We start from the raw sequence: 19,993 nt of genomic DNA on the forward strand, positions 1-19,993 counted from the left end.
TCTACTCAATCAGCGGCGCCGACAGAGTCACTCCCACATTCTGTTCTGCCCCCACACCTTCCTGGGAAGAGCATTCAGCCTCAGGCATGTCGACACACACGTACCGACACTATCACACTGGGCTTTAGGGAACAGACCCACAGTAAGGCCCTTCAGAGAGACAGAGAGGGAGTTTGCCAGCTCACACCCAGCGCCTCACCCGGTCTGAAGGAATATACAATGCCCCAGACCTTGCAGCACATAATATATATATAAATATATATAGATAGATAGATAGATAGATAGATAGATATAGATATAGATATATAAATATATATAGATTTTTTTTTTTTTTTCATTCATTCAACACCAAACATGCTGTGCCCCCCCCTGTTTTTGCACCCTGTTACTTGTGACAGAAGTGAAGGGCCAGGACCAGCGTCTCTGCAGCTTGCTGTGAAGAGAAAAGATGGCACTGATAGGGAGCTGGAAGGACGAAGCCCCGCCCCCTAAATGGCGCGCTTGTGTCCCGCTTATTTTTATACTGGCGGGGGTCTGTATACAGTGCCTGCGCACTGTATACCTCTGTGCCAGATCTTAAAAGAGGTTTTATTGCTGCCCAGGGCTACCCCCCTGCGCCCTGCACCCGTGTAGTGCCGTTTGTGAGCGGGAGCAATGGCGTGCAGCGCGACCGCTGCGCGGTACCTCTGAGTCTGATGTCTTCTGCCGCCTTCACTGAAGTCTTCTTTGCTTCGGTTACTCACCCGGCTTCTCTCTTCTGGCTCTGGGAGGGGGACGGCGGCGCAGCTCCGGGAACGAGCAGCTAGGCTATACCAAGTGATCAGACCCTCTGGAGCTAATGGTGTCCAGTAGCCTAAGAAGCAGAGCCTTTAACTCACAGAAGTAGGTCTGCTTCTCTCCCCTCAGTCCCACGAAGCAGGTAGCCTGTTGCCAGCAGTGCTCCCTGAAAACAATAAACCTAACAGAAAGTCTTTTCTAGAGAAACTCTGTAGAGCTCCCCTAGTGTGTGTCCAGTCTCTCTGGGCACAGAATCTAACTGAGGTCTGGAGGAGGGGCCTAGAGGGAGGAGCCAGTTCACACCCATTTAAAGTCTTTAAGTGCCCATGTCTCCAGCGGATCCCGTCTATACCCCATGGTCCTTTTGGAGTCCCCAGCATCCTCTAGGACGAAGGAGAAATGTCTAATAGCCTCAATTAAATTCGCCGCCTCCACTGTGTTGGAAGATTCCTCAGCAATAATGCAGGAATCAGTGACAGATTGTTATCCTACCCCTTCCATTGCAGATGGACTGAGATTAAGGAGTTCTAGTAGTGCACCTAGAGGACAGTTTAGACCTGAGTAACATTTATTGCAACACCAGGGATGTTTGGGCTAAGTTCTGAACCGTATTATTCAGTGTCTCCACCCAAGGTGGTTAAGCAATAGGGACCATGGGCCTAATTCAGATCTGATCGCTGCTGCGGGTTTTCGCACAGTGGGCGATCTGCTCCAAACCGCGCAGGCGCGTCGGACGGCAACAACGGGCATCGCCGGTCAGCAACGGGATGGTGCGAATGATCCATTCGAACAGGCGTTCGCAAGGAGATTGACAGGAAGAGGCCATTTGTGGGTGGCAACTGACTGTTTTCAAGGAGTGTCCGGAAAAACACAGACGGGCTCAAGTGTTTTCAGGAAGGGTGTCCGACATCAGCTCCAGCCCCGATCAGCAGAATTCAATTGCACTGGATAAGCCAGTCCTTCGCTGCGCAGAGTCTGCACAAACTGATTTTTGTGCAGCTCTGCAACACATGCAATCGCACAGCAATTTAACCCTCCCCCCCTGTAGGCAGCGACTATCTGATCGCAGGGCAGCAAAAAACACAGCCCAGCGATCAGATCTGAATTAAGCCCCATATTAGACAGTGCTAACATAAGGGGTCCCATGGTTGGAGTTAAGCGATCCACTAAAGGTACCCAGTAACTGAAAGAAGCCGATGGGGGTTCTTGAGTAGGTGCTGAGGATGTGAACTGGCCAGGAGGCGCATAACAGTTCACACAGAGCCCATCCTGTACTTTCAGTATGCTTACGACAGAGTGGGAGGTTCTGTTTAATAACAAGAACACTTCGGAAATGTGGGATGTTTTAAAAGGGTTGCTGGATAGCAATATTCATAACTTTATTCCCATGGGCAGTAAATGCAGGAATATTAAACTCAAACCGATGTGGCTTAACAAGAAGGTTAAGGCAGAAATGGATAAAAAAAGTGGGCTTTCAAAGCATTTAAATCTAATGGAAAGGAGGAGTCTTTCAAGTATTACAAGGAGTGTAATAAGAAAAGCAAAAAAGCAATAAGAGCAGCTAAAATGGAAAATGAAAAGCAAATCGCTATAGAGAGTAAAACCAATCCAAAAAAGCTTTTTAAATACATAAACGGTAAAAGGTTAAAAAAAGAAGAATATAGGTCCATTAAAAGATGAATTAGGAGAATTGATAAATGATGATGAAATGAAAGTGGAAATACTGAACAAATTCTTTTAATCAGTATTCACCAGTGAAGAACTGATGGTGGGAGTAGAGCATAACAATTGTGACAGTAATGATTCATGGTTAGATACTTGTTTAAGCGAAGATGTAGTCCGGGAGAGATTAAGCAAAAAATAAGAATTTACTCACCGGTAATTCTATTTCTCGTAGTCCGTAGTGGATGCTGGGGACTCCGTAAGGACCATGGGGAATAGACGGGCTCCGCAGGAGACTGGGCACTCTATAGAAAGATTTAGGACTATCTGGTGTGCACTGGCTCCTCCCCCTATGACCCTCCTCCAAGCCTCAGTTAGGAACTGTGCCCGGAAGAGCTGACACAATAAGGAAAGATTTTTGAATCCCGGGTAAGACTCATACCAGCCACACCAATCACACCATGTAACACGTGATAGGAACCCCGGTTAACAGTATGATAACAAATGGAGCCTCTGAAGAGATGGCTCACAACAAAACCCGATATTTGTAACAATAACTATGTACAGGTATTGCAGACAATCCGCACTTGGGATGGGCGTCCAGCATCCACTACGGACTACGAGAAATAGAATTACCGGTGAGTAAATTCTTATTTTCTCTGACGTCCTAGTGGATACTGGGGACTCCGTAAGGACCATGGGGATTATACCAAAGCTCCCAAACGGGCGGGAGAGTGCGGATGACTCTGCAGCACCGAATGAGAGAATTCCAGGTCCTCCTCAGCCAGGGTATCAAATTTGTAGAATTTTGCAAACGTGTTTGCCCCCGACCAAGTAGCTGCTCGGCAAAGTTGTAAAGCCGAGACCCCTCGGGCAGCGGCCCAAGATGAGCCCACCTTCCGTGTGGAATGGGCTTTTACAGATTTAGGCTGCGGTAAGCCTACCGCAGAATGCGCTAGCTGAATAGTGCTACAAATCCAGCACGCAATAGACTGCTTAGAAGCAGGAGCACCCAGCTTGGTGGGTGCATACAGGATAAACAGCAAGTCAGTCTTTCTGACTCCAGCCGTCCTGGAAATATAAATTTTTAGGGCCCTGACTACGTCCAGCAACTTGGAATCCTCCAAGTCCCTAGTAGCCGCAGGCACCACAATAGGTTGGTTCAAGTGAAAAGCTGAGACCACTTTTGGGAGAAACTGGGGACGAGTCCTCAATTCTGCCCTATCCATATGGAAAATCAGATAAGGGCTTTTACAAGACAAAGCCGCCAATTCTGAAACCCGCCTGGCCGACGCCAAGGCCAACAGCATGACCACTTTCCACGTGAGATATTTTAAATCCACAGTCTTAAGTGGTTCGAACCAATGTGATTTCAGGAATGCCAAAACCACATTTAGATCCCAAGGTGCCACTGGGGGCACAAAAGGAGGCTGAATATGCAGTACTCCTTTGACAAAAGTCTGAACTTCAGGCAGTGAAGCCAGTTCTTTTTGGAAGAAAATCGACAGAGCCGAAATCTGGACCTTTATGGACCCCAATTTGAGGCCCAATGTCACCCCTGCTTGCAGGAAGTGCAGGAATCGACCCAGTTGAAATTCCTCCGTCGGGGCCTTCATGGCCTCACACCAAGCAACATATTTCCGCCAAATGCGGTGATAATGTCTTGCGGTGACATCCTTCCTGGCTTTGATCAGGGTAGGGATGACTTCCTCCGGAATACCCTTTTCCTTCAGGATCCGGTGTTCAACCGCCATGCCGTCAAACGCAGCCGCGGTAAGTCTTGGAACAGACAGGGTCCCTGCTGCAGCAGGTCTTGTCTGAGCGGCAGAGGCCAAGGGTCCTCTGTAAGCATCTCTTGAAGTTCCGGGTACCAAGCTCTTCTTGGCCAATCCGGAACCACGAGTATGGTTTTCACTCCTCGCCTTCTTATTATTCTCAGTACCTTGGGTATGAGAGGTAGAGGAGGAAACACATAAACCGACTGGTACACCCATGGTGTCACTAGAGCGTCCACCGCTATCGCCTGAGGGTCTCTTGACCGGGCGCAATATCTTTTCAACTTCTTGTTGAGGCGGGACGCCATCATGTCTACCTGTGGTTTTTCCCACCGGTTGACCAGCATTTGGAAGACTTCTGGATGAAGTCCCCATTCTCCCGGGTGGAGGTCGTGCCTGCTGAGGAAGTCTGCTTCCCAGCTGTCCACTCCCGGAATGAATACTGCCGTCAGTGCTAACACATGATTCTCTGCCCATCTGAGAATCCTTGTGGCTTCTGCCATCGCCATCCTGCTTCTCGTGCCGCCCTGTCTGTTTACATGGGCGACCGCCGTGATGTTGTCTGACTGGATCAGTACCAGCTGGTTTTGAAGCAGGGGTCTTGCCTGGCTTAGTGCATTGTAAATGGCCCTTAGCTCCAGGATATTTATGTGAAGAGAAATCTCCTGATTTGACCACAGTCCTTGGAAATTTCTTCCCTTTGTGACTGCCCCCCAGCCCCGAAGGCTGGCATCCGTGGTCACCAGGACCCAGTCCTGTATTCCGAATCTGCAGCCCTCTAGTAGATGAGCCCTCTGCAGCCACCACAGCAGCGACACCCTGGTTCTGGCCGATAGGGTTATCCGCTGTTGCATCTGGAGATGGGACCCGGACCATTTGTCCAACAGGTCCCACTGGAACGTCCTTGCGTGGAACCTTCCGAATGGAATTGCTTCGTACGAAGCTACCATTTTTCCCAGGACTCGTGTGCATTGATGTACCGACACTTTTCCTGGTTTTAGGATGTCTCTGACCAGAGATGACAATTCCTCGGCTTTTTCCAGTGGAAGAAACACTCTTTTCTGGTCTCTGTCCAGAATCATTCCCAGGAACAGAAGACGTGTCGTCGGGACCAGCTGTGACTTTGGAATGTTTAGAATCCAGCCGTGCTGTTGTAGCACTTCCTGAGAAAGTGCCACCCCCACTATCAACTGTTCTTTGGACCTCGCCTTTATCAGGAGATCGTCCAAGTACGGGATAATTAAAACTCCCTTCTTGCGAAGGAGTATCATCATTTCGGCCATTACCTTGGTAAAGACCCTCGGTGCCGTGGATAACCCAAACGGCAGCGTCTGGAACTGATAGTGACAGTCCTGTACCACAAATCTGAGGTACTCCTGGTGCGGAGGGTAAATGGGGACATGCAGGTACGCATCCTTGATGTCCAGGGATACCATGTAATCCCCCTCCTCCAGGCTCGCAATAACCGCCCTGAGCGATTCCATCTTGAACCTTTTGATATAAGTGTTCAAGGCTTTTAAATTTAAGATGGGTCTCACCGAACCGTCCGGTTTCGGTACCACAAACATTGTGGAGTAGTAACCCTTTCCTTGCTGAAGGAGGGGTACCTTGACAATCACTTTCTGTGAATACAGTTTTTGAATAGCCACCAACACTGCCTCCCTGGCAGAGGGAGTTGCCGGCAAGGCAGATTTTAGGAAACGGCGGGGGGGGGGGGGGACGTCTCGAATTCCAGCCTGTACCCCTGAGATACTACTTGCAGGACCCAGGGATCCACTTGTGAGAGAGCCCACTGTGTGCTGAAAAACCTGAGACGTGCCCCCACTGTTCCCGATTCCGCCTGAGCAGCCCCAGCGTCATGCTGTGGACTTACCGGACGCAGGGGAGGACTTCTGCTCCTGGGAACTAGCTGTGTGCTGCAGCTTTTTCCCCCTTCCTCTGCCTCTCGGCAGAAAGGATGAGCCTCTAGCCCGCTTATTTTTCTGGGGCCCAAAGGACTGTACCTGATAATACGGTGCTTTCTTTTGCTGTGGGGTAGCCTGTGGCAAAAAAGTCGATTTCCCAGCAGTAGCTATGGAAACGAGGTCTGAAAGACCTTCCCCAAAAAGTTCCACCCCTTTATAGGGTAAAACTTCCATGTGCCGCTTGGAGTCGGCATCACCTGACCATTGCCTAGTACATAATCACCGTCTGGCAGCAATGGACATAGCGCTTATTTTTGATGCCAGCCGGCAAATATCCCTCTGTGCATCACGCATGTATAAGACCGCGTCTTTTATATGGTCAATCGTTAGCAAAATATTGTCCCTATCCATGGTATCAATGTTTTCCGACAGGGAGTCTGACAACGCAGCAGCAGCACTGCACATCCAAGCTGATGCAATAGCGGGTCTCAATATAATGCCAGTGTGTGTGTATATAGCTTTTAGGGTACTTTCCTGCTTTCTATCAGCAGGTTCTTTTAGGGCGGCCGTATCCGGAGACGGTAGTGCCACCTTCTTTGATAAGCGTGTCAGCGCTTTATCTACCCTAGGGGGTGTTTCCCAGCGTGACCTATCCTCTGGCGGGAAAGGGTACGCAGCCATTAACCGTTTAGAAATGATCAATTTCTTATCTGGGGAAGTCCACGCTTCCTCACACACCTCATTTAGTTCGTCAGATGCAGGAAAAACTACTGGTAGTTTTTTCTCACCAAACATAATACCCTTTTTTGTGGTACCTGGGGTATCATCAGAAATGTGTAATACATTTTTCATAGCCTCAATCATATAACGGGTGGATCTATTGGAGGGTACACTCGTCTCATCATCGTCGACACTGGAGTCGGTATCCGTGTCGACAGCTGTATCTGTCATCTGAGGTAGCGGGCGTTTTATAGCCCCTGATGACATTTGAGACGCTTGGACAGGCACAAGCTGAGTAGCCGGCTGTCCTAGGTCGTCAAACCTTTTATGTAAGGAGCTGACACTGTCACGTAATTCCTTCCATAAGTCCATCCACACTAGTGTCGACCCCGCAGGGGGTGACATCACATTCACAGGCATTTGCTCCGCCTCCACATCATTATCCTCATCATACATGTCGACAGCAGTACCGACACACAGCACACACACAGGGAATGCTCTTACAGAGGACAGGTCCCCACAAAGCCCTTTGGGGAGACAGAGGGAGAGTATGCCAGCACACACCAGGGCGCTATATAACACAGGGATATCACTTTACAGAGTGTTTTCCCCTATAGCTGCCTATAATATATATATACTGCGCCTAAATTGTGCCCCCCTCTCTTTTTTACCCTTTCTGTAGTGCAGGACTGCAGGGGAGAGCCAGGGAGCTTCCTTCCAGCGGAGCTGTGAGGGAATAATGGCGCCAGTGTGCTGAGGGAGTTGGCTCCGCCCCTTTTTCGGCAGGCTTTCTCCCGCTATTTTATCGTTTCTGGCAGGGGTTAATATACACCTATATAGCCTCTGGGGCTATATATGGTGTTAGTTTTGCCAGCCAAGGTGTTACTATTGCTGCTCAGGGCGCCCCCCCCCAGCGCCCTGCACCCATCAGCGACTGCAGTGTGTGGTGTGCATGAGGAGCAATGGCGCACAACTGCAGTGCTGTGCGCTACCTTGGAGAAGACAGAAGTCTTCAGCCGCCGATTTTCCGGACCACCTTCTTGTTTCTGGCTCTGTAAGGGGGACGGCGGCGCGGCTCCGGGAACGGACGACGAGGTCGGGTCCTGTGTTCGATCCCTCTGGAGCTAATGGTGTCCAGTAGCCTAAGAAGCCCAAGCTACCACCACTTAGGTAGGTTCGCTTCTTCTCCCCTTAGTCCCTCGTTGCAGTGAGCCTGTTGCCAGCAGGTCTCACTGAAAATAAAAAACCTAAACTATACTTTCTTCTAGGAGCTCAGGCGAGCCCCTAGTGTGCATCCAGCTCAGCCGGGCACAGAAATCTAACTGAGGCTTGGAGGAGGGTCATAGGGGGAGGAGCCAGTGCACACCAGATAGTCCTAAATCTTTCTATAGAGTGCCCAGTCTCCTGCGGAGCCCGTCTATTCCCCATAGTCCTTACGGAGTCCCCAGCATCCACTAGGACGTCAGAGAAATTAAGATTAATAAATCACCTGGTCCTGATGGACTTCACCCGAGGGTTCTTATGGAGCTTAGTTCACAACTAGCACGACCCCAATTCTTGATTTTCAATAGTTCAATTAGATCAGGCATGGTACCGAAGGATTGGCGTACAGCTGAGGTAGTGCCATTATTTAAAAAGGGATCCAAAAATCTTCCGGGAAACTACAGACCAGTTAGTTTAACATCTATAGTGGGGAAAATATTGGAAGGAATTCTAAGGGACGGCATACAGGAGTATCTACAGTCCGCTAGGATTATTAGCAAGAACCAGCATGGGTTTGTGAGGGACAGATCATGTCAGACTAACTTAATTAGCTTCTACGAAAAAGTGAGCAATAATCTTGATCAAGGAAAAGCACTGGATGTGGTCTTCCTAGATTTTGCAAAAGCCTTCGATACAGTTCCTCACAGGAGACTGATGAACAAATTAAAGGAGATTGGCCTAGGAAAAACTATTTGCACATGGATAAGCAGCTGGTTGGATAGCAGGGTACAGCGAGTAGTGGTCAACTGGAAGTCCTCAACCTGGTCCCCAGTAGTCAGCGGAATACCACAAGGGTCCGTACTCGGACCACTACTGTTCAACATATTTATCAATGACCTAGAAATAGGCCTGGAAAGCACAGTGTCAATCTTTGCAGATGATACTAAACGGTGTAAGGTAATTAATTCAGAATTGGATGTGGAGTCCTTGCAGAATGATCTATCTAAACTTGAACTCTGGGCGTGTAAATGGAAAATGAGGTTCAATACAGACAAATGCAAGGTTATGCATTTTGAGACTAAAAACAAACTTGCATCCTACAGATTAAATGGGGAACGCCTAGGGGAAACAGAGTTGGAAAAAGATTTGGGGGTATTCATTGATAATAGGCTTAATAACCATACACAGTGTCAAAATGCAGTAAAGAAGGCAAGTAAGGTGCTAGCGTGCATAAAAAGGGGAATTGAGACAAGGGACTCGGATGTAATCATGCCGCTGTATAAGGCATTGGTACGTCCGCACCTGGAATATTGTGTTCAGTTTTGGGCACCACTGTATAAAAAAGACAATCAGTGAGCTCGAAAGTGTTCAAAGGCGAGCTACTAAATTGATTAAAGGCCTAGAAGGACTGGACTATAAGGAAAGACTTACTAGGCTGAATATGTATACACTAGAAAAGAGGCGCCTAAGAGGAGATATTATTAATATCTTCAAATATGTAAAGGGACATCACAAAGAGTTATCAGAGGAATTATTTATTAAAAGAAAGTTTAGGACACGTGGGCACTCGCTGCGACTGGAGGAGAGAAAGTTCCGAACGCAACGGAGGAAAGGGTTCTTCACTGTTAGGGCAATCAGGATGTGGAATTCCCTGCCAGGGAAGGTGGTAATGGCGGACTCTGTAATTGGATTTAAAAAAGGAATGGATACATTTCTGAATGAAAAAGCTATCCAAGGTTATAATACTTAAAATATCAACGTGGTTAATTCGGGGGTAACATGAGTTATAGTAGCTAACTAGTCATAAAACATTATTCAGCAAGTATAACTTAAAACAGGTTGAACATGATGGGCAATTTGCCTCTATTCAACCTCAAATACTATGTAGGTTACTATGTTACATCTTGCTCAGTTAAGCCTGCAGAGCACAATCTACATTACTGTAATACTGGGGAGTCAGGCTGTTTGTGACATTTTGCCTTGTTAGACATAGCTACAGTGATGGGGAGTCACCCACACACGCACAATAGTATACAGTACAGTAGTATACAGCCTGTTACAGTATGCAACAACGTTCAGCAGTAACGCTGAAACTGTAAAATAAAAACACATTAAAATTAAAAAAAAAAAAAAGAAGGACCCTGACAGCACCTGGTCACAGGGCACATAAAAAGACGGGGACAGATAAAATATAATTAGAACTGAGATGAGAAAATCAGCCAGCAGAAACTAAGAAACCAGCACAAGTTACTTACAATGCAGGAATATACAATATCGTAACTGCAACGAGCACTGCATCAACTACTCAGCTTTGTTTAATAGCAGGTAGGATATAAGTGATGTAAAAACCTAGCTCCTTGAAGTAGTTTTTACAGGGAGATTGAACCCAGCGTTCCCGGAGACCTGGCTTGCTTCTGAGATGGCTGCCCGAATCTCTGAGGGAAGGAGGAAGCAGCTAAACAGCGGGAAGTCCGCGGTGGACTGGCACCCAAAGCTGGGGGAGGGGCTACAGGCTGGCACTCCCTCCCCTGTGCTGGCGAAACCACTGGTCCTGAGGGGCCCTTTAACAGTGTAACCTGTGCCCTATATGCCCTGGTGGTCTAGCGGAATCCCTGGTCAGCACCAGTGTCCACAGCCAGCGCCCATCTCCCAGGATGCGCGTCGTACCACGATTTAAGTGCGGGAGACCAGGACCCTCTTACCTGCTCCCCGATGGCTAGCCACACAGTCCAGGGGTTACCAAGCAGCAGCTGTGCTAGCCGCTATATGTGGACCCTGCCGCAAGTACCCGTCTTGGCAGAGGCCGCGCGGGAGTTTCGGTGCTGTAGGGGACTGTTGGAGCCTGTGTGCTGGAGTCTAACAGACATCCAGCATGGACAGGCTCAGTGTAGAAATAGAAAAAAGGCTTTGGGGCTGCAAACCAAGGAGGTGCATCCAGCTTCCTGCTGGAACCATAAAAAACTGACCATCCCCAGTATGGAGGCGGGGTTACAGGAAGAGGGTCCGAGGCATCCTGGGATATCTCAAAAGGCTTAACTGTATGGTGTGCAGGAGCTGATCCTACCACCTATAACCCAGATGTTTTCCCTACGGAACCGAAGAATAAAAAAAATAAGATTTTAAACCTACCGGTAAATCTTTTTCTCCTAGTCCGTAGAGGATGCTGGGGACTCCGTAAGGACCATGGGATATAGACGGGCTCCGCAGGAGACATGGGCACTATAAAGAACTTTAGAATGGGTGTGCACTGGCTCCTCCCTCTATGCCCCTCCTCCAGACCTAAGTTAGAGAAACTGTGCCCAGAGGAGACTGACTTTACGAGGAAAGGATTTTTGTTAACCCAAGGGCAAGATTCATACCAGCCACACCGTATAACCTGGAATATACGTAACCAGTTAACAGTATGAACAAAACAGTATCAGCCAACGACTGATCTTAACTGTAACATAACCCTTATGTAAGCAATAACTATATACAAGTCATGCAGAAAGATGTCCGCACTGGGACGGGCGCCCAGCATCCTCTACGGACTAGGAGAAAAAGATTTACCGGTAGGGTTAAAATCTTATTTTCTCTTACGTCCTAGAGGATGCTGGGGACTCCTTAAGGACCATGGGGATTATACCAAAGCTCCAAACTGGGCGGGAGAGTGCGGATAACTCTGCAGCACCGATTGAGCAAACATGGGGTATAGACGGGCTCCGCAGGAGACATGGGCACTATAAAGAACTTTTAGTATGGGTGTGCACTGGCTCCTCCCTCTATGCCCCTCCTCCAGACCTCAGTTAGAGAACTGTGCCCAGAGGAGATAGATTAACAAAATCCTTTCCTCATATTATCTAAGGGCAAGATTCATACCAGCCCACACCAATCATACCATATAACCTGGAATATACGCAACCAGTTAACAGTATGAACAAAAAACAGTATCAGTCAAAGACCGATTCCAACTGTAACATAACCCTTATGTAAGCAACAACTATATACAAGTCTTGCAGATTTAGTCCGCACTGGGACGGGCACCCAGCATCCTCTACGGACTAGGAGAAAAAGATTTACCGGTAGGTTTAAAATCTTATTTTCTCTTACGTCCTAAAGGATGCTGGGGACTCCGTAAGGACCATGGGGATTATACCAAAGCTCCCAACCGGGCGGGAGAGTGCGGATGACTCTGCAGCACCAACTGAGCAAACGCAAGGTCCTCATCAGCCAGGGTATCAAACTTGTAGAATTTAGCAAAAAAGTGTTTGAACCCGATCAAGTAGCTGCTCGGCAAAGCTGTAATGCCGAGACGCCTCGGGCAGCCACCCAAGAAGAGCCCACCTTCCTAATGGAATGGGCCTTTACCAAATTTGGTACCGGCAATCCAGCCGTCGAATGAGCCTGCTGAATCGTGTTACAGATCCAGCGAGCAGTAGTCTGCTTAGAAGCAGGAGCGCCAACTTTGTTGGCTGCATACAGGACAAACAGAGCCTCTGTTTTCCTAACCCTAGCCGTCCTGGCTACATAAATCTTTAAGGCCCTGACTACATCCAGGGACTTGGAGTCCTACCAGTCCCTCGTAGCCACAGGCACCACAATAGGTTGGTTCATATGAAATGAAGAAACCACCTTAGGCAAAAATTGAGGACGAGTCCTCAACTCTGCTCTATCCACATGGAAAATCAAATAGGGGCTCTTGTGGGACAAGGCCGCCAATTTGGACACCCGCCTTGCAGATGCCAAGGCCCATAACATGACCACCTTCCACGTGAGAAATTTTAGATCTACTGTTTGAAGAGGTTCAAACCAGTAAGATTTCAGGAAACTTAACACCACGTTAAGGTCCCATGGTGCCACTGGGGGCACAAAGGGGGGATGAATATGCAGCACTCCTTTCACAAACATCTGGACTTCTGGGAGAGAAGCCAATTCCCTCTGAAAGAATACAGATAGGCTCCATTAAGGTACAGATTTCGGCCCTAACTTCAGGCCCATATCCACTCCTGTCTGTAGAAAGTGGAGAAACCGGCCCAGATGGAAATCTTCCGTAGGAACATTCTTGGTTTCACACCAAGATACATACTTCCTCCAGATACGGTGATAATGCTTTGCCGTCACCTCCTTCCTAGCCTTTATCAGAGTAGGGATAACTTCCTCCGGAATACCTTTCCCAGCTAGGATTCGGTGTTCAACCGCCATGCCGTCAAACGTAACCGCGGTAAGTCTTGGAACACGCAGGGCCCCGGCTGTAACAGGTCCTCCCTGAGAGGAAGAGGCCACGGATCTTCTGCGATTATTTCCTGAAGATTTGAGTACCAAGCCCTTCAAGGCCAATCTGGGACAATGAGTATTGTCTGCACTCTTCTTTGTCTTATGATCCTCAATATTTTTGAGATGAGAGGAAGAGGAGGAAATACATAGACCGACTGAAACACCCATGGTGTCACCAGGGCGTCTACTGCTACTGCCTGAGGGTCCCGAGACCTGGCACAATACCTCCGAAGCTTTTTGTTGAGGCGTGATGCCATCATATCTATTTGAGGAATTCCCCAAAGACTTGTTATCTCTGCAAAAACTTCTTGATGAAGTCCACACTCTCCCGGATGGAGATCGTGTCTGCTGAGGAAGTCTGTTTCCCAGTTGTCCACTCCCGGAATGAAGACAGCTGACAGAGCGCTTACGTGATTTTCCGGCCAGCGAAGAATCCTGGCAGCTTCCGCCATCGCCACTCTGCACCTTGTCCCGCCTTGGTGGTTTACATGAGCCACGGCTGTGACGTTGTCTGATTGAATCAGAATCGGTAGGTCGCGAAGAAGATTCTCCGCTAGTCGTAGGCCATTGTATATGGCCCTCAATTCCAGTATGTTGATGTGTAGACAAGCCTCCTGGCTTGACCATAGTCCCTGAAAATTTCTTCCTTGTGTGACTGCTCCCCATCCTCGGAGGCTCGCGTCCGTGGTCACCAGAACCCAGTCTTGAATGCCGAACCTGCGACCCTCTAGAAGGTGAGCACTCTGTAGCCACCACAGGAGAGACACCCTGGCCCTGGGGGACAGGGTTATTTTCTGATGTATTTGTAGATGGGACCCGGACCACTTGTCCAGAAGGTCCCACTGAAAAGTCCTCGCATGAAAACAGCCGAAGGGGATGGCCTCGTAGGCAGCCACCATTTTCCCCAGAACTCGAGTGCATTGATGAACAGACACTCTTTTTGGTTTTAGCAGGTCTCTGACCATATTCTGGAGATCCTGGGCTTTTTCCAATGGGAGAAAAACCCTTTTTTGTTCAGTGTCCAGAATCATGCCTAGGAATGATAGTCAAGTCGTTGGAACCAATTGCGACTTTGGCAAATTCAGAATCCAACCGTGCTGTTGTAGCACTTTTAGGGAGAGCGACACGCTCTTCAACAACTGGTCTCTCGATCTCGCCTTTATCAGGAGATCGTCCAAGTATGGGATAATTGTGACTCCCTGCCTGCGCAGGAGCACCATCATCTCTGCCAATACCTTGGTGAAAATCCTCGAGGCCGCGGAAAGCCCAAACGGCAACGTCTGAAACTGGTAAAGACAGTCCTGTACAGCGAATCTCAGGTACTCCTGATGAGGGGGGTATATGGGGACATGAAGGTATGCATCCTTTATGTCCAGTGACACCATCAAATCCCCCCCTTCCAGGCTGGATATTACAGCTCGGAGCGATTCCATCTTGAATTTGAACTTTTTCAAGTACAGGTTTAGGGATTTTAGATTTAAAATGGCCGAACCATCCAGCTTCGGGACCACAAACAGGGTTGAATAATACCCTTTTCCCTGTTGGACCAGGGGAACCTTGACCACCACTTGCTGTTGACACAGCTTTTGAATCGCAGCTAACACTACTTCCCTCTCCGGGGATGAAGCTGGCAAGGCCGACTTGAAAAATCGTCAAGGGGGCACCTCTTCGAATTCCAGTTTGTAGCCTTGGGAAACAATTTGCATCACCCAAGGATCCACGTCTGAAAGAATCCAGATCTGGCTGAAAAGTCGAAGGCGCGCCCCCACTGGTGCGGACTCCCTTAGGGGAGCCCCAGCGTCATGCTGTGGATTTTGTAGAAGCCGGGGAGGACTTCTGCTCCTGGGAACTAGCCGAAGCAGGTGTTCTCTTTCCTCTACCCTTACCTCTGGCAAGGAAGGAGGAGCCCCGACCTCTTCTGGACTTATGCGACCGAAAGGACTGCATCTGATACTGTGGAGTTTTCTTTTGCTGTGGGGGAACAAAAGGTAAAAAGGTAGATTTACCCGCGGTAGCTGTTGAAACCAGGTCCGCGGGCCCCTCCCCAAACAATACTTCACCTTTGTAAGGTAAAACCTCCATATGCTTCTTCGAGTCTGCATCACCCGTCCATTGGCGGGTCCATAGAGCTCGTCTCGCAGAAATAGCCATGGCATTGGCTCTGGAACCCAGCATCCCAACGTCTCTTTGTGCGTCCCTCATATATAAGACTGCGTCTTTAATGTGGGCTAAGGTTAATAAAATGGTATCCCTGTCTAGGGTATCAAGGTCACTTGACAAGGTATCTGTCCATGCTGCAACTGCGCTACACACCCACGCCGATGCTATTGCCGGTCTGAGCAAAGCACCCGTATGCGCATAAATAGACTTTAAAGTAGTCTCCTGTCTGCGATCAGCAGGATCCTTGAGGGCTGCCGTGTACGGAGATGGCAGCGCCACCTTCTTGGACAGGCGCGTTAAAGCCTTGTCCACCCTGGGAGAGGATTCCCAACGTACCCTGTCCTGTGCAGGGAAAGGATACGCCATAAGAACCCTTTTGGGAATCTGCAGTTTTTAATCTGGAGTTTCCCAAGCTTTTTCAAATAACTCGTTAAGCTCATGAGATGGGGGAAAGGTTACCTCAGGTTTCTTTTCCTTATACATGCGCACCCTCGTATCAGGGACAGAGGGGTCATCAGTGATATGCAAAACATCTTTTATTGCAATAATCATACACTGAATACTTTTTGCCACCCTTGGGTGTAATTTTGCAACATCCAATCATGAGTCGGCGTTGCCGACGGAGACACACCACACATCTGCTCCACCTCCTCCTTGGACGAGCCTTCCGCTTCAGACATGCCGACACCCCCACACACACAGGGATATATCTATAAGGGGACAATTCCCCAACAAGGCCCTTTGGGGAGACAGAGAGAGAGTATGCCAGCACACACCCAGCGCCAAATTGACACTGGAATAACCCAGATAGCGCTATTTATTTATTTATTTATATATATATATATATATATATATATATATATATATATATATATATATATATATTTATATATATATATATATATATAAAATCAATGTTATACACTCACTGCACCGTAAACATGCCCCCCCCCCCCTCTTTTCAGCCCTTCAGCAGGGGAGAGTCCGGGGAGCCAGCTTCTCTGCAGCGTTCTGTGGAGAAAATGGCGGTTAGTGCTGAGGGATCAAGCTCCGGGGCGGGCTTCGGTCCCGCTTCAATATACAAAAAATGGCGTGGGATCTCTTCATTTACTGCCTCCGCAGCCTAATTTACCCATTTTTGCCAGACCAGAGGTTTATTGCTGCCCAAGGCGCCCCCCCCCCTGCACCCATCAGTGCCTGTTCTGTGTGTAGCGCGCTTACCTCAGTGAAGATCTGAAGTCTTCTGCCGCCTTGAAGTCTTCTTTTCTTCTTATACTCACCCGGCTTCTATCTTCCGGCTCTGCGAGGACGACGGCGGCGCGGCTCTGGGACGAACGGCGGGGTGAGACCTGCGTGCCGACTCCCTCTGGAGCTAATGGTGTCCAGTAGCCTAAAAAGCAGAGCCTATCATTTAAGTAGGTCTGCTTCTCTCTCCTCAGTCCCACGATGCAGGGAGCCTGTTGCCAGCAGTGCTCCCTGAAAATAAAAAAACCTAACAAAATTATTTTTCAGAGAAACTCTGGAGAGCTCCTCTGTAATGCACCCTATCTCCTCTGGGCACAAAATCTAATTGAGGTCTGGAGGAGGGGCACAGAGAGAGGAGCCAGTGCACACCCATACTAAAAGTTCTTTATAGTGCCCATGTCTCCTGCGGAGCCCGTCTATCCCCATGGTCCTTACGGAGTCCCCAGCATCCTCTAGGACGTAAGAGAAAAAAGCGTGGAGCTGCTTAGAAGCAGCCTCTGTTAAAAAGGTGTATCCGGCTCTTGCTGGAACCTAACTAAAACTGGCTGGCATCTGGCTGGGGGCAGGGTATAAGGGAGGAGGGGCCGAGCGAGGCATCCTGGGACTTCAAAAAGCTTAACTGTTTGGTGACGGGTCCTCTCCAACCACCTACACCCCGATGTATTCCCTGTGGAGCCAATGGACCCTGAAGAAAAATTTATAATAATCCCCACCTAACCAATTCCAGACATTTTTTTGTTGGGATAGATCATTTGGAGAAAACCAACATGTTGGATTTCTCCGATCCACAGACCCCACCAGAGCAGGGAATTGTCCTGATTTAGCCCGGGTTTATGGACCCTATTATAGAACAAGATCCGCTGTCATTGGGGCCTGAAAGTGCAGGGAGCCCGAATTTACAAACATGCCCAATAAGAATCCTATAGTAATCACACAAGATTGTTAGAGGGGACACACTGCAATTTCAGGACAACTACCCAATATCAACGGCGATATTTTAATGTGTATGCTCACCATACGTTAATGACAGCATCCCATATTCATCAAGAATGTGGAAGTATTAGTTAATTCACAGTATTACAAAAGGAGAGAAGTGCTTTACCGCTTGAATATTAGAATTATGACCTATTTCTATCACCTAAGCTTTGTCACATAACATCTGTATGTATACTGTGACTTGTTGAGGTTTGCATATAAAAGCAACAAAACTTCGGACTATGCTGTCACACCAAACGAGTAAGAGTCCATGAAGCAGCAGACACCATCTAAGCTGGTGGACAATGTCCTACCTCATCCTCTTCATTGGTTTTGGCAGCAAGGTATAAACATGTGACAGTGATACATTGGAGATACTTCACTTGAACCTATAGGTGGAACAAGAAAAAAAACAAAATACAAAGCATAAAGCTCAACCGGTCTGCATTACAGGGTTTTCATCATTATCTAGTTTATTCACAAATCTCTGAATAAATGTTTTCTAAGATTTAAAGGACAACTGCCGATCACTTTTAGAAAATGCAGTATTGAGAAACAGTACAGGCAGCATTTTGTTACAAAAGAAAGCTCCAATGAGTCTTGACAAATTAAATGGAGATAATTGGGATGGATTCTTATCAGGGTTTCGCCAAAGTGTTTTTTTGTTTTTTTATTTGCCTTCCTCATATACATGGACTTGATATTTAGCCTTATCCTATACAAGGATAAGTGCACAGTAATATGAATTCAGGAAGGTGCTGGAAGAGGCTTCAGCAAAGCAATGTATCTTGTCTAGCATGTGACTGAGTGAAAATGGAAGAACATTCACCTTTACTGATGCCAAAATGCGGTTAAGAATGCTGACAGCCAAGCCAAAAGTTTCAGGATAAAATTGGAAGCGTGACTTCAATTCTTCCATCCACAGAACAGTTTGCTCATACTGCATCGTAGAGATATCTGTGCCCTTGAGGAACAAAAGGATAACATCATTAACACACAGTAGGACTCATTTACTATCAATGCATTAGGTGCTCTAAACCAGTGGTTCTCAACCGCGGTCCTCAAGTACCCCCAACAGTTCATGTTTTCCAGGTCTCCTCACAGGATTGCAAGTTAAATAATTTGCTCCACCTGTGGGTCTTTTATAATGTGTCAGTGAGTAATGAATACACCTGTTCAACTGCTCGGTGACCTGGAAAACATGAACCGTCGGTGGGTACTTAAGGACCGAGGTTGAGAAACACTGCACTCAACCAGTGACCAGACACTTTCATTGTCTAACATTTACCAAACAGACAAACGCTAACGATTAGTTGTAAAATATGCACTGAACAGATTCATTTGCTTTCAACTATTCAACTGTCCCCCCCACCCCCCACCCCACTTCATAGGGTGCAGGTACGCACTCAGAAGTGCCGTGTTTAGCCACTCAAAGTGGCAAAACCTGTCTAAGGTACTGCTTTGAGAGCCCAAACTCCTGACTTATCGCACATATCTGCTCACACCTCAGGAGGCGGCGAGCAGAAATGTGTCCTCCATCTGCTATTTGTAATAGCACAGGCTGAGCTCTCATACACCATTAATCCCGGCCTAATGGCTGGATAAAGGACATCATGCATGGAGGAGTTGGAGTGGGGGGTAGAGCAGGACCACTCATAACAAAAACAGCCAGTATTTGCCATGCACAGAAACAATATTACCCACCCAAATCGAAATCTCTCTGCACGTTACATCTGCTCCACCTGCAGTGCAACATGGCTTTGCCCTATTTCTAACTTTTTTGGTTTGCTAACAACTATGAATAACCCCCAAACTCCACATTGTGGTAATATAACCCATGACCTCAGTGCTGTAATGCAGTAATGCTAACCATCCCAGAGATAAATGAGGCAATCCTTCTATATTGATAAAAATACTTAGCTTTTTGAAGATAGAACCCAATAGCTGACTTGAAAAGGGGTGATTCACGCCCACTAACTGAAGGAACAATCGAACCAATCATTGGGGTAGATGTATTAACCTGGAGAAGGCATAAGGAAGTGATAAACCAGTGATCTGTGCACGGTGATAACCACACCAGCCAATCAGCTTCTAACTGTTAATTTACATATTGGAGCTGATTGGCTGGTGCATTTATCACCTTGCACTTATCACTGGTTTATCACTTCCTTAGGCCTTCTCCAGGTTATAACATCTGACCCATTATTGTTTGCTGCCCAAAAAGGGAGAGTATTCCAAAATCTTTCAAGAAAAGTCCACTTCCAATAAATCTTTAAGGGGCAGGTCCCTAAAGACGGAGAAGCCTAAGCTGCAACTTTG

The 19,993-nt window shown here is 47.7% G+C and overlaps 1 protein-coding gene across 1 annotated transcript in view; it reads right to left on the reverse strand.

Moving 5' to 3' along the window:
* CCNI2 (cyclin I family member 2) overlaps nucleotides 1–19,993 on the reverse strand; it is a 148,261-nt gene that overhangs the window by 63,431 nt on the left and 64,837 nt on the right. The window contains exons 3-4 of the mRNA XM_063928177.1: nucleotides 18,504–18,638; nucleotides 17,989–18,063 (exon numbers count right to left, since the gene is read on the reverse strand). Coding sequence (XP_063784247.1) covers nucleotides 17,989–18,063; nucleotides 18,504–18,638 — 210 coding nt within the window. The remainder of the gene's footprint in view (nucleotides 1–17,988; nucleotides 18,064–18,503; nucleotides 18,639–19,993) is intronic.

Source organism: Pseudophryne corroboree, chromosome 6, assembly GCF_028390025.1.
Source record: "Pseudophryne corroboree isolate aPseCor3 chromosome 6, aPseCor3.hap2, whole genome shotgun sequence".
In the NCBI taxonomy this organism is placed as follows: domain Eukaryota; kingdom Metazoa; phylum Chordata; class Amphibia; order Anura; family Myobatrachidae; genus Pseudophryne; species Pseudophryne corroboree.